At 36.4% G+C, this 14,139-nt stretch overlaps 1 protein-coding gene across 3 annotated transcripts in view; it reads right to left on the reverse strand.

The window, feature by feature from the left end:
• Nucleotides 1-14,139, reverse strand: part of NLN (neurolysin) — a 100,564-nt gene that overhangs the window by 51,552 nt on the left and 34,873 nt on the right. Inside the window, exons 1-2 of one of the 3 annotated variants that reach the window (XM_036887953.2) lie at nt 10,536-10,869; nt 7,267-7,415 (exon numbers count right to left, since the gene is read on the reverse strand). In XM_036887953.2, the coding sequence (XP_036743848.2) occupies nt 7,267-7,415; nt 10,536-10,854 (468 nt within the window). In that variant the 5' untranslated portion in view covers nt 10,855-10,869. Of the gene's footprint in view, nt 1-7,266; nt 7,416-10,535; nt 10,870-14,139 lie in introns of those variants that run through there. The other 2 variants (XM_036887954.2, XM_057494758.1) reach the window with 2 other exon arrangements.

Raw genomic sequence — 14,139 nt, forward strand, 5'->3', positions numbered from 1 at the left:
ATGACTGCTTTTGTGAGTAGTTGATTTTATTTTTTGCCTTTAGTTACTATTTGGTTGGTCTGCTTTCTTTGCTGTGATTTTATTTTCTCTGGTGATGTCTATTTAGTGTTAGGAGTGCTACCATCTAGAGCAGTCCCTCCAAAATACCCTGTAGAGGTGGTTTGTGGGAAGCAAATTCCCTCAGCTTTTGCTTGTCTGGGAATAGTTTAATCCCTCCTTCATATTTAAATGATAATCGTGCTGGATACAGTATTCTTGGTTCAAGGCCCTTCTGTTTCATTGCATTAAATATATCATGCCATTCTCTTCTGGCCTGTAAGGTTTCTGTTGAGAAGTCTGACGATGATAGCCTGATGGGTTTTCCTTTGTATGTGACCCTTTTTCTCTCTCTCTGGCTGCCTTTAATACTCTATCCTTGTCTTTGATCTTTGCCATTTTAATTGTTATATGTCTTGGTGCTGTCCTCTTTTGGTCTCTTGCGTTGGGAGATCTGTGGGCTTCCATGATCTGAGAGACTATTTCCTCCCCCAGTTTCAGGAAGTTTTCAGCAATGATTTCTTCAATACACTTTCTATCCCTTTTTCTGTCTCTTCTTCTTCTGGTACCCCTATGATGCAAATATTGTTGTTCGGATTGGTCACACAGTTCTCTTAATATTCTTTCATTTCTGGAGATCCTTTCATGTCTGTCTGCCTCTGCTTCTCTGTATTCCTGTTCTCTGATTTCTATTCCATTAACGGTCTCTTGCACCTTATCCAGTCTGCTCTTAAGTGCTTCCAGAGATTGTTTTATTTCTGTATTCTCCCTCCTGACCTCATCCCTTAGCTCTTGCATATTTCTCTGCCGGTCCCTCAGCATGGTTATGTCCTTTATTTTGAATTTTTTTTCAGGAAGATTGGTTATATCTATCTCCCCAGGCCCTGTCTTGGGGGTTGTCTGGGTAATTCTGGACTGGACCAAATTCTTCTGTCTTTTCATGGCGATAGAGTTGGTCATAGGCTGGTGGTGCAGTACCAGCTGAGCGAACAAAGTCCCTTCCTGCTTGCTGGTCGCCTTGCCCTTCTCTGCTGCCTGTGTCAGTTACCTGCACACTAGGAGCAGCGTCTGGATTAATCCCTAGCCGCCATGGGCAGAGCAGCCAGAGCCCTGCGGGGAGAGCCAGGCCCTCCGGGTGTGCTCTTCTGCAAGAATGGCGCGCCTTCACGCCTTGCCCCGGCCTCCTCTGTCTGTGCCTGGCAGCTGCGCACTGGTGGCAGCCTCTGGGTCTGGCCCTGGTGGCTGTGCACTGGGAGGAGACTCTGGGCAGCTGCTGTGGGCACGGTGGCTCTCCGGCTGCTTGGTTGCTGTGGCGGGGCTGGGCTGGCCCAGGTAACTAATGGGTGCTTATCACCGTGCGGGCCTTCAGGGCTGCCCTGCCACCCATGGGGCTGGGGTGCCTGAAGTTCCTCAGGATTCCCAGCCTGGTGTGCTGAGTGTGCCAGGACTATTCCATCCAGCTGTGAGGCTCGTGTCCTTTTAAGACTTTCAAAAAGCACTCGCTTTTTTTTGTACCAGGGGAGCCGGCTGCGGGGACCTGCTTGCAGATTTTACTTTTCTGTTTCCCTAATATCCAGCACATCATGCAATGTTTGTCTTCGTTCCTTGTGTGGATTACTAGGGCTGGTTATTTAGCAGTCCTGTGCTTCCATTCCCTCCCTACTCTGACTATTTTCCTTCTGCTGGTGACCTGGGGTGGGGGTAGTGCTTGGGTCCCGCCGGGTCACAGCTTGTATCTTACCCCCTTCGTGAGATGCTGAGTTCTTGCAGATGTAGATGTAGCCTGGCTGTTGTACTGTATCCTCTGGTCTCTCTTTTAGGTGTAGTTGTATTTGTTGTATTTTCAAAAATACATATGGTTATGGAGGAGATTTACGCTGCCCTACTCACACCGCCATCTTGGCTCCTCTGGTTTGAAAATATTTTGTTGAGTATTTTTGCATCTATGTCCATCAGGGATATTGGTCTGTAGTTTGCTTTTCTGCAGTTTCTTTGCCTGGTTTTGGTAGTAGAGTGATGCTGGCCTCATAGAATGAGATTGGAAGTATTCCCTCCTCTTGTATTTTTTGGAAAACTTTAAGGAGAATAGGTATTATGTCTTCTCTAAATGCCACATAAAATTCAGCGATGAATTCATCCGGTCCAGGGGTTTTGTTCTTGGGTAGTTTTTAAATTACCTACTCAATTTCGTTGCTGGTAAGTTGTCTGTTTAGATTTTCTGTTTCTTCCTTGGTCAGTCTTTTAAGGTTGTATTTTTCTAGAAAGTTGTGCATTTCTCCTAGGTTATCCAGTTTGTTAGCATATAGATTTTCATAGTATTCTCTAATAATTCTTTGTATTTCTGTGGTGTCTGTCATGATTTTTCCTTTCTCATTTCTGATTCTGTTTATGTGTGTAGATTCTCTTTTTCTCTTAGTAAGTTTGGCTAAGGGTTTATCTATTTTGTTTATTTTCTCAAAGAACCAGCTCTTGCTTTCATTAATTTTTTCTATTGTTTCATTCTTGTCAATGTTATTTATTTCTCTGATCTTTATTATGTCTCTCTTTGGGCCTCACTTTTTGTTCTTTTTTCAGTTTCAATAATTGTGAATTTAGACTATTCATTTGGGTTGTTATTCCTTCTTTAGATAGGCCTGGATTGCTATATACTTTCCTCTCAGAACTGCTTTCACTATGTCCCACAGAAGTTGGGGCATTGTTCTGTTGTTGTCATTTGTCTACATATATTGCTTGATCTCTATTTTAATTTGGTCATTGATCCATTGATTATTTAGGAGGCATGTTGTTAAGCGTCCATGTGTTTGTGAGCCTTTTTGTTTTCTTTGTACAATTTATTTCTAGTTTTATACCTTTGTGATCTGAGATGTTAGTAGACTTTCAATCTTTTTGAATTTACTGAGGTTCTTTTTGTGTCCTAGTATGAGGTCTATACTGGAAAATGTTCCATGTGCACTTGAGAAGAATGTGTATCCTGTTGCTTTTGGATGTAGAGTTCTGTAGATGTCTGTTAGGCCCATCTGTTCTAGTGTGTTGTTCAGTGCCTCTGTCCTTACTTATTTTCTGTCTGGTTGATATGACCTTTGGAGTGAGTGGAGTGTTGAAGTCTCCTGAAATGAATGCATTGCATTCTATTTCTTCCTTTAGTTCTGTTAGTATTTGTTTCACATATGCTGATGCTCCAGCGTTGGGTGCATAGATATTTATAATGGTTATATCCTCTTGTTGGACTGACCCCTTTATCATTATGCAATGTCCTTCTTTGTCTCTTGTTACTTTCTTTATTTTGAAGTCTATTTTGTCTGATACAAGTGTTGCAACACCTGCTTTTTTCTCCCTATTGTTTGCATGAAATATCTTTTTCCATCTCTTCACTTTTAGTCTGTATATGTCTTTGGGCTTAAAATGAGTCTCTTGTAGGCAGCATACAGATGGGTCTTGCTTTTTTATCCATTCTATTACTGTGTTTTACTATTACAGATAATGTTGCTGTGAACATTTGTCCAATTTCAGGTGAGGATAGGCTAGGTTGTGGAGAATGTAAGAAACAACTTCATAATACTATATTTCTCTCCAAATTAATTATTAGTATTATTTTTTAATCAGTTTACACTTCTACCAGCAGTGCACAAACATTCCCACTGATACTAGCCATTGTCAGACTTCTTAATTTTTGCCAGTCTGGTATGTGGAAAATGGTATCTTATTGTGGTCTTCATTTCCACATTCCTGATTACTAATGAGGTTTCACATTTTTTCATATGTTTAATTGCCATTTGTATCTCTTGTGAAATATCTTTTCAAGTCATCTGCCCATTTTTCTATTGGGATGTTTGTCTTTTTTATTGTTTGTAGTTCTTTATATATGTTCCAGGTAGTATCACTTTGCTAGTTTCATGTTTCGTATTAGTATTAGAGTAGTTTTTAGTATAAATGTTTTTTCACATTCTTTATTTTAATGTGATGTTTATCAGGCTTATATTTTATAATTAGCACTTTTGGTGTCTTCTTTAGGAAATACTTCCCTGCTTTTACACATAAAATACTTTTATGTCTCAAAGATACATTCCTATACATCTATAAACTCCCAGAAGCTTTAAAGTTTAGGTTTTAAGACTTTAATATATTAGGAACTGTTTTCCAGTTTGGTTGTGAGAAAGAGATCAAATTTTTTTCCTACATGGATAGTCCAGGTCCTAGCACAAATTCCTGAAGGCCTGTCACCAACTGTTTCTTACTTTTGTTTGATGATTGTTCACAAAATATTTACACCAGACACTCTGCCAGAGGTGCAAAATAGAATCACATATGATACCTCCATCCCTTGAGGGGCATACATAAAGTCTACATGATTTCTGGAAAGCACTTATCAGCCCCTCTTATCAGGGTTGCCCTATGAGTTAATATTTCTAAGCCTCAGTTTCTCCACTTACAAAATGGAACTCTTCACCAGATTGGTGTAAAAGTTAAGTAGATAACTATATCAATATACAGTGTAAAGCAGTGTCACTAGCCATACAATGGGAAGGAAGCAAGAAGACCACAGCACTGGTTACTCTGATGCTCTACTATAATTTTATCCACCCATTGGATGGATGGGAAACTTGTCAAGGTTTGGAAACTTGACTGCAAATTAGCTGATATCCTTAGGCTGACATGTGGCATCCTTTAAATCTGAGTAGATCATAGTGACCATGAAAGCAATGTAGTATAGTGGAAGCAATGCTATGTGGCTTCTAAGACAGATCATAAAACAGAGTAGAGCTTCTGAATAGTTTATTGGAACACCCGTGTTGGAGCCTCAAGTCTCCATGAAAGAAGTCCTACCACCCAGATGCTGCCATCCTGACAGGAGGTCCAAATTAGCCCATTATAAAGCTATGACCCTGAGATGACACAGAGAAGGATATCCTGGCTAACCTCTACATGCTTCTGCTCCAGCTTCTACTCAGTGAAACCACATGCAAGACCCCAAGCCAGAAATGCCCAAGTGATTCCTTCCTGAATTCCTGATCCACAGAAACTGAGAGAAAAGAAAACAATTGCTGGTATTTTCCACCACTAAATTTTTGTGTTAATATGTTTATACATCGGTACATAACTGGAACCCTTATTGAGCACAGATTTTGCATAATGAAGTGTGAAAAGTAATTTCATGTTTCTCTTAATTAATCCTAAGTGAAAAATAACAAGAGAGCTAAACAAAATTTTATATCTAATTAGGATAATATTTGATTATTGTCTACATTGGTCTTATCTGGAGATCTCAGTGTGATTCAGAGCACCCTCATTTTAGTAGAACATGCCTAAAATTGCTGACTTCATATAAATTTTAGACCCTATTATCCAGCTTAATGAAGGCTTTCTGTGTTATATCAGGGTTGCCCTATTTTGCCTGCAGTATTACAGAGAAAAATAAATAGAATATTTAGATATACCTAACTTTGTCTTTTAGGTATGAGTGAGATGAGGTTTGCCATTTATTAAAGTGTCCAACTCTGGCAGAAAATTGGTATTTCTAGATTTTAAAAAATATTGCCTAAATAAGCATAACTATTTGTCAAGGAAGGTGATTAAAGATCACTAAATCTACCAAATAAACTCCAATACATAAACACCATAGTTATTTTTTATCATGCTGATGTAGCCTTAATAGACATTATAAAAGCCCCTAAAAATTTCACTCAATAATCCATATGTAATGGTGTAATCACTCCTTTGTAAAGAGGAAAAAGTATGGAACTAAATTTGAAACTACTGCATAGTATTACAATAAGACCCTGAATTGAATGAGTCCTAACAAACAAATGTGATGAACATGCTAATGTTCAGAAGGTCACTATAGTGCCAGCATACTCTCTATTCTACTCTACAGGCAGCAATTTATTACCAAATTTAGAGGGATCAGTCCCCAATTTATATACATGAAATTTTAAAGTATAGCAAAGAAATCTAAAGCAACCAACCTCCCATATCCTGGTAACATTTGTAAGAATCAGAGAAGGTAGGATAGTAATAAAAACATTAGACTTGATTAAATAACATTAAGATTACAATACCTTTTTGAGGCTAGAAAATCCCAAATGAGAACTTAGAAGTCAGGATGAAAACAGAGTTAATCAAAGGAAATTATAAAATCTGGGCAAAAATTCCAAAATACATTTATAATATACAGCTGGAAAGGAAATTACTTGGGGATGAAATAAAAATAAGAGACTATAAAGACCATGATTTGAATCACACAGAATAATACTGGGATCAAAAGAAGAAAAGAGAATAATTTAACTAATAAAGAATAATCATAGAGTTATTTTAATTTATTTTCATAGTGCCAAAGAGGAACAATTATGAACCACATAGATAAATATAAATTATAGGGTGAAAAATGCTTTCCTGACATGTGTGAATAGATAGCATATACATGCTAATGTGTCTAAATAAAGTAATGTACATGTCATATGTCTAAATAAAGTCTTGATTACATATTCTATAGTTAATTTCAAATAAAACATTTGAAATAAAACTTTTATTTCAACTCTTGTCATAATTTGTTAAAAGGAATGACATTTTTGAAATTTTGCATAGAGACATGCAAAAATAAAACAAAAATTCCTAGAACTGCTAAACATTGGTTGACTTCCAAATTGCTGAGTGCCATGAAAATAAAATTCAAAGCAAAGACATGATGAGAATGGTATGAAACAAATCAACATTAGTGATGAAAAGATCAAAAACATTCAAAGCAGACCCACTTAGAACATTCATTATCCATAATTTCCGTTAGTCCTGGAAAATGTAAGGATGACAGACAGGAACGACAGGCATGCAGCATCAACAGTATGTCATCAATATTATGTCTGAAACCGCATGATATTTACAGATAAACAACTCAATTCCACTTGCCTCTAGTTGATCTGATCTAATATAAATTTTGCAATACTTTGAAAATTCAAAGAGGTTTTAACTTTAATATTGCATCATTAAATTCACGATGATTAGAAAGCCTTAGATTGACAGGTATATACTCTCACACTTGGTCTTTAATTTTAAATGTAATTAGCAACTCAACATAAACCTAAGTGGTATAATACAACATCTTGTAACACTATGCTATGCCCATTACTATAATTAGGAAAAAAATCTAAGGCCATTCAAGTGCTTTTAATCCTTCATAAAGATTTTTACTTTTTTACAAAGACTTTTTCTTTTAGAGGGGCTTATAATGCCATTTACCTGTAAATGAACAATTCTCAGAAATACATCATCTCTCATGCTCATCTCAATATCAAAACGAGCAAGTTTTTTGTCGGCTTCTGTACTTGCTGCCCGTACATCCTTGTCAGAGGAGACATGCTGGGGAAAGTCTAGCATGGTTCGTTCCACTGGTAATAGAAAAAAAAAAACTGTAAGGTCATCAAATCAGGATTAAGAAAAACATCTCCTACTTAGATGAATGATTATCCCAACATAAGTTCTTCCTTTTGTATTTTCTGTAAAGGTTCCTAAGGCTGTCAAACATAGGACCTGGTTGTTCCAGTGGCATTATTAAGAACAATAAGGGTATGCACTGAGCACCAGAAGTATGTTTAGGGTATAATTTATTAACTGAGAATGTAGAAAGATAAAGACATAGTTCTTACACTAAGACATTTTACAATCTGGTGGTTGGTGGGTAGGGAACAGTATGTGAAAAGATAAAAAACAGAGCAGTTTAGTTGCCAAGTGAATGGGATAGTAACTCACAGGCAGCGACATCAAGGGCTGCAGTGCTATGTAATGCCTTGTGGAGAAGGTAGGACCTTAGAGGATGGGCAGGGCAAGAGGAGAGCCCAGCAGGGGACTGAAGAAGCACAGATTATATGCATGAGGACTGGCAGCCAGAGGATGTTTAAGAATCAAGCAGACCGATTCAGTTTGTTTACAATATTTTACTGCAGAGCTCCTTAGAGAGAATCTAATCAAAGTTAGGAACCCTCCCCCAAATGCAAACATTCATACAAACATAAAACCTTCCATACAACTTCAGAAGATTCCCAGAAATCCCAGTGAACACAGCCACTAAACCACTGAATATTGGGGCTATTATTTTGAGGTAACAGTGGTAATGTCATCTGTTCTAATTTTCACATATTAAAGTTGGTTCCTGGGCTTTTCATACATTTGTATTTTGACTTTAATTGAACAAAAATCTGATGTCAGTGAAAGAACCCATACTACAGGGAAAAAAAAGTTATGCTGTGACAATGAATATATTTTTATTTTCTTATCATTAGTACTTTGAAGCTATTGTAAATAGGTGAAACTTACATATATAATAGATGGCAGACATGTAAAATTCCTTTACATACCAAGAAACTGTCCAGTTAAGCTACCCCACTTATATAAGTTCCCTTAAAACAATGTAACAAAGGTGAAAAAGAGAAAGCCACAAACATCTGGATAAATTCATAACGTGTATTTAAAAAGTGAAATTAGATATTCTTTTAGGATTTTATCTACATACAATTTTATGTTCCTTGGTTAAAATAAGGATGGAACAGAAGATTTAAAATTTATTACATGAAACACTTGTTTAAGTGATAAATATGGTTAAAATTTTTATTTACCTAAAAAAATTAGTTTAAAAGATATTAAAAAGTAATCAAAATTGCTCAAGAACTTAAATGAGCAGAATAAAACTGCAGGACCCTAAAATTGGAAACATAGTCTTAAATACACAATAATACTGAAAACCATTTCCTTTCCTACTTTGCCACAAAGACCTAGAACCAGATGTATGCTCTCATTGCCAAACTATAAACAATGTTGATGTCCAGGACCTGACACGAGACAAATGGGGTTTTAGCAGCTCTATCAGGAAGCAGAATGAATTCTGAGAACATATACAGATAAGAGAAAGCCTAAACTCAAACATTTTTTAATTTTTTAATTTTGGTATCATTAATGTACAATTTTGAACAACATTATGGTTACTAGACTCTCACTATCATCAAGTCCCCCCCACATACCCCATTACAGTCACTGTCCATCAGCGTAGTAAGATGCTATAGAATCATTATTTGTCTTCTCTGTATATACTGCCTTTCCCGTTAAACTCAAACATTTTTATGATTAACCCACAAAGATAAACTCAAGGGACAGCAAGAACAAATATAAAAAAACTAGAAGTATATTTAAAAGATGTAGTACTGTGGAAAAAACAGAATTTAAGACAACTTTTCTTTAAGATTTTATTTTTTTTCCCCACTGATTTTCATACCTGTTGAATGCATAAGTTACCAGGCTCACACACATCTGACCATAATTGAATGAAGACGTGAGTATGTGAACCAAGGAGAAGTATTTGAAATTACCTGCTGGGAAAGCTCCGTTGAAGGGGACAACCCCATCCCTTTCACTTTTTACTCAACTAGATCTTTTTTATTCAAGAGTATAAACTTAAGACTCATTGCAAGATTTAGTGATCATTAATGAGAGCGAAGCAGTTGGTAGTAAGAGGCAGAAACTGAAACAGAAACGCAAAGCTAAGAGAAGGGAACCAAATTAGGGTGGGACATTGGATAGGAAACTCTCAGTGTTGAGGGGCTGGTGCGGGTAAAGAGATGACTAGGTTATTAGGACTGGGCAGGATTCTGGATAACTGTTCACATTCTAGAATACATACAAATGTTTATGATATCAGGTTCTACAAACAGCCCATGTTCCTATGAAGCCTGGATAGACAGCCAAGGTTGTTTGGCTATAATTATCCTACAAATTATATCTAACCCTTAGAGGTAACTCGGATGAAACTTCATTCCTTGCAACTCCAAGAGTCTAATACTTATATTATTTTATATATGTATATATTATATATATATTATTATTATAAAAGGAATATATTTTTGGTGTAGGGAATATGGAAAATAGAGAAGAGCAAAAAAATTAAAAGCCAACAGTAAACATCCAAGATATTAGCCATTATTAAAATTTGTGTATTTTCTTCTGATTTTCTTTCTCTGTCATTTTTTTTAATGTTATTGAATACTGCTCCTAAACATTAATTTAATGGCTACATAGTGTTACAGAGGGTGCATATATCCTAATTTATTTAGCCATTCTATTGGTTGACCCTTAAGGGTTGTTTCCAAGCTTTTGTTATGACAGGGTACCTGTTTACATATAAATTTATCCACGATTTTTCAAGTATCTGATTATTTCCTTAGATTAAATGCCTAGTTGTGGAATTACTAGGCTAGGGTATCAACTTCTTAAAAGTTTTGAAATATATTGACAAAATTCTCTTCAGAAAGCAGCTGCAATGAGAGTATACACTTCATAGCAATTTTCCCAACATACTAAAAATTTTTATCTTAGGTAATTTAATTCTAAGCAATTTATTAATCATTATGTAAAAATCAATATCTTGTAAAATTGGAAAACAGATTGTCCAGACAGAAAGCATAAAATGGCTTGTGTTACCCACAAAATGAAATATTGATGGGCTTTTGCATCCTACTCACCTATATACTTCACTTCTACATCTGCCAGTGTCTGCAAACAGTTCTCGTAAGTTACTTCCTCAATGTCAAGCATTCCAATAGCATCATACACCTGTTTGGTCTGCACAATGAGCTCCTCAGTTCTTGTTTTAATTTGCTCTGGTGAAAGATCCCATCTTAAAACATTTCTGCCTGCCCCAGTATAAGAAGACATTGCCTGAAGAGGAGACATCATTTCCTTTCCTAAAGTCATTCTGAATGAAATCTTGGAACCACCAACTCTAAAAAGAATCCGAAAAATAATAAAAATTAGGCATTTCCATTGGTCCAATATCAACATCCAAATGTGTTTTATTTAATAAAATTTTTAATTAAAAACTTTTTAATAAATTTGAGCAAATTTCTTTCAGGTAAACACATACATAAAACTAAATGCTCTTGAATTTCCTTTTTTTATTGTATAAAGTTAGGTGTCAAAGATACAATAACTGTACTACACAGATTAAACCAGTAATCTTTCTTATTCAAATGTTTTCCTTATGGTGACGTATTGAACAACAATTAAAAACTTTTTAACAAAATTTCATGTTGAAATCAACTATAGCAATTTGAATTTAAGACTTGGAAAATAAACTCTGGTATAGCTACGGCAGAATCCTAAAAGATAAAAAAAAAAAAAAAAGACAAATTAAGAAGAATAATGCCAGTCATTCATCCCCTGAAAGCACTCAAACTAATAATTGATGCCATGTGTGCGTGTATAATATATAATTACATATATAATTTTAGAACTTAAAAATAAAAACGTTGTAATTAGTAGCTAACATTTATTGCATATTCAGGCACTGTACTAAATGCTTTTCTATTTTTTAACTCAGTCCTCACAACTACATTATGAGACAGATACTGTGTTAATTCTCATTTTACTAAAGAGGAAACTAAAACAGAGACATTAAGTAACTTACCCAAGGTCACATGGCTGATTAAATGGTGGGAGCTAGGATTAAAAACCAGATAGAGATCCAGAACACACACCCTTAACTATGGTAAACTACACTGCTATTTTCTTACAAGACCCCAAAACAACCTTATGACATTGGCAGAGCATTATACCTTTTTAGCAGATGATGCTATTGAGCCTGAAAGAGGCTAAGTATTTGTTTAAGGTCATTTGCTAAACAAATATTTATGAGTATTTACTGTGTCTAGTCATTGTGATAGGCACTGAGGATAAAAAGGCAAGTGGACTGGGACCCCACTATTATAATATAGAAGAGAAGACAAATTGACAAACAGGCAATTATATGATATTGAGGTGAGAGCTATGACAGGGTTAAGCAGAGGGAACCTGAAGACCACAGAAGGAACTGTTCTAGGAAGATTTCCTAGGAGCAATATGCAGAAATTATCCAAAGGCTTAAAGCTTTAAGGAGAGAGAATTCTGAAAAGCTAAGTAGGAACCAGAGAATGAAGAGCTTTAGGAATCATTAGGGCTCCACCTTATTCCGAAGGCAAGGAGGGACCCTGGAACAGTCTTAATCAGGTGAGAGATGAGATTAAGGTATACATTTTAGAGAAATCACTCAAACCAAATGAATTGAAAGGCTTGGAAAAGAGAGATCATTCTAGAGAGAAGCTATTATTATAATTGGGGCATATTATGGCTTAATAAACTAGGAAATAGGGAAAACTGGAGTGAATTAGAAGATATTCGGGCAGTAGATCAATGTGATTTGGTACTGAATGGATGTGGCAGGGAGATGAGTCAAGGATGAACTCCAGGTTTCTGTCTTGGAACTGGACGGACAGATGGTGGCACCATCACTAATACAGAATTTAGGAGAGGAAGGAGTGTTTTGGTGGAAAAAAAGAGATTCAGTTTTGGACATGCTAAGTGTGAAGTGGCTGTGACATATGTAAATGAATTCATTAATATAACAGTAACTGGAGTGGTAGGGTTTTGTTGAACTGGCCCAAGGGGGTTTCAGAGTGAGAACAGGAAAACTGAACCCGACCTCTAATTTGATTTTTGAAGCAGAAGGAAACCAAGCCAGGATGGGTCTAGGAAGTTGCGGAAAGTGAACACTGAAAAAGGGAGGGAGTGACTAACAGCAGCAGGTGTATCAACCTCAAGACAGACAGAAGAGTCTCTGCTGAATTGAACAAGTGTCACTGATGACTCTGACAAGAGCAGTGCCCATGGCATGGCAGGAGTGGAAGTCAGGGCACTATGACTGAGGGGTATGAATAAGGTAAATAACTGGAGGGAGTGCACCTAAACAAGTATCTACAGACCTGGCTGTGAAAACAAGAGAGGGCCCAGTGTAGCTAGCAGGGGCTGAGGCACAGAAAGAAAGCATTTTTAAGACATGAGAGATGTGAATACTGATCCCCTTAACTGTATCTCCCTGATGTCTCCTATGTGAAACATACTGGTTGATGGTTACACTCAAGGCCAGCAGACTATAATCTAATATATTTCAACATTTCTCCTCCAACCAGTTGAGTTATATATTCACCAAGGGTTGGCTCTATTTGTTCCAAAACCTGTTTATGCCTATTATACTTATTTTCATGTAATTTAAATATTTAACTGGTAGAATGTATGCAAAAAGAATGATTTGTTATTTAGGTAAATTGTTTGGAAATACGTTAAAAAAGACAGTTACTAAAAAGCAAAACTGCTGTTATGGAAGATTGAGAAAAGAACTGTGAAGATTCAGAAGACTTCTGAATTTAGATTACTTACCTGTATGTTCTTATTCCACCTTAAAGAAACTGAAGTTGGAAGTTTAAAATGAAGCATTTTAGGTGTAGTTTATGCAAGGACAGTGAAGAATGCCATCAAATGATTTATATTCAACAAGGCTTCCATCTGACATACTGGAAATACACATTTGTGTGTATTTTGCTTTGAATACATTGCTTAAACAATTTATCACTTTTATGATGCCACTTCAAACCAATTTTTTCAATTAATTATTAAATGACATATAAAGCAAGGTCCTAATTTAGATAAGAAGAAATGGTATAGAAAGCTTGGGAAGAGCAATTTGTTTTAGGTAGGAAAAGAGTCTCCAGTCTTGGTAAAATAAGAAAACAGGTTAAATGGGAGTAGTCCAGCTATAGCAAAAAAGTGAGATATTTGAATTTAAGAATTCAAAGTCTAAGAAGTCTGATAAGATCGAGGATATTTTCTTGAAAGTGTATGGTTGATATATACAAGTTGAGGAGCACAAAAAACATACACCTTAGTACTGGATAAAATGTCTATGTGAACACTGGAGTCAGCAGCTTGATACTTGGGCTGGGGAGTAGAAAAGGAGACTAAACCAGGACCCAAAGTCTTCAGAGAATGGAGAGAACCAACCAGATAGCTGGGACAGCATATAAGCAGGGTAGAATGGTAAAACCAGATTGTGAGCCTTAAAGGTTTTAATACAATGGTGAAGAAGTGAAGGTCTGGGAGCGTAACTGAGGGCAAGATGGGAGCTGGGGAACAAAGGAGATGTGGACCTTTTCCCTGTACCGTGGGACATGGGAGAAAGAGGGATGTAGGGGAAATATTTTCCTTAGAGTTGGGTAGATTTCAGTAAAGGTTCAGGAGAGAAGAGACAATTCACAG

Source organism: Manis pentadactyla, chromosome 2, assembly GCF_030020395.1.
Source record: "Manis pentadactyla isolate mManPen7 chromosome 2, mManPen7.hap1, whole genome shotgun sequence".
Lineage (NCBI taxonomy): Eukaryota > Metazoa > Chordata > Mammalia > Pholidota > Manidae > Manis > Manis pentadactyla.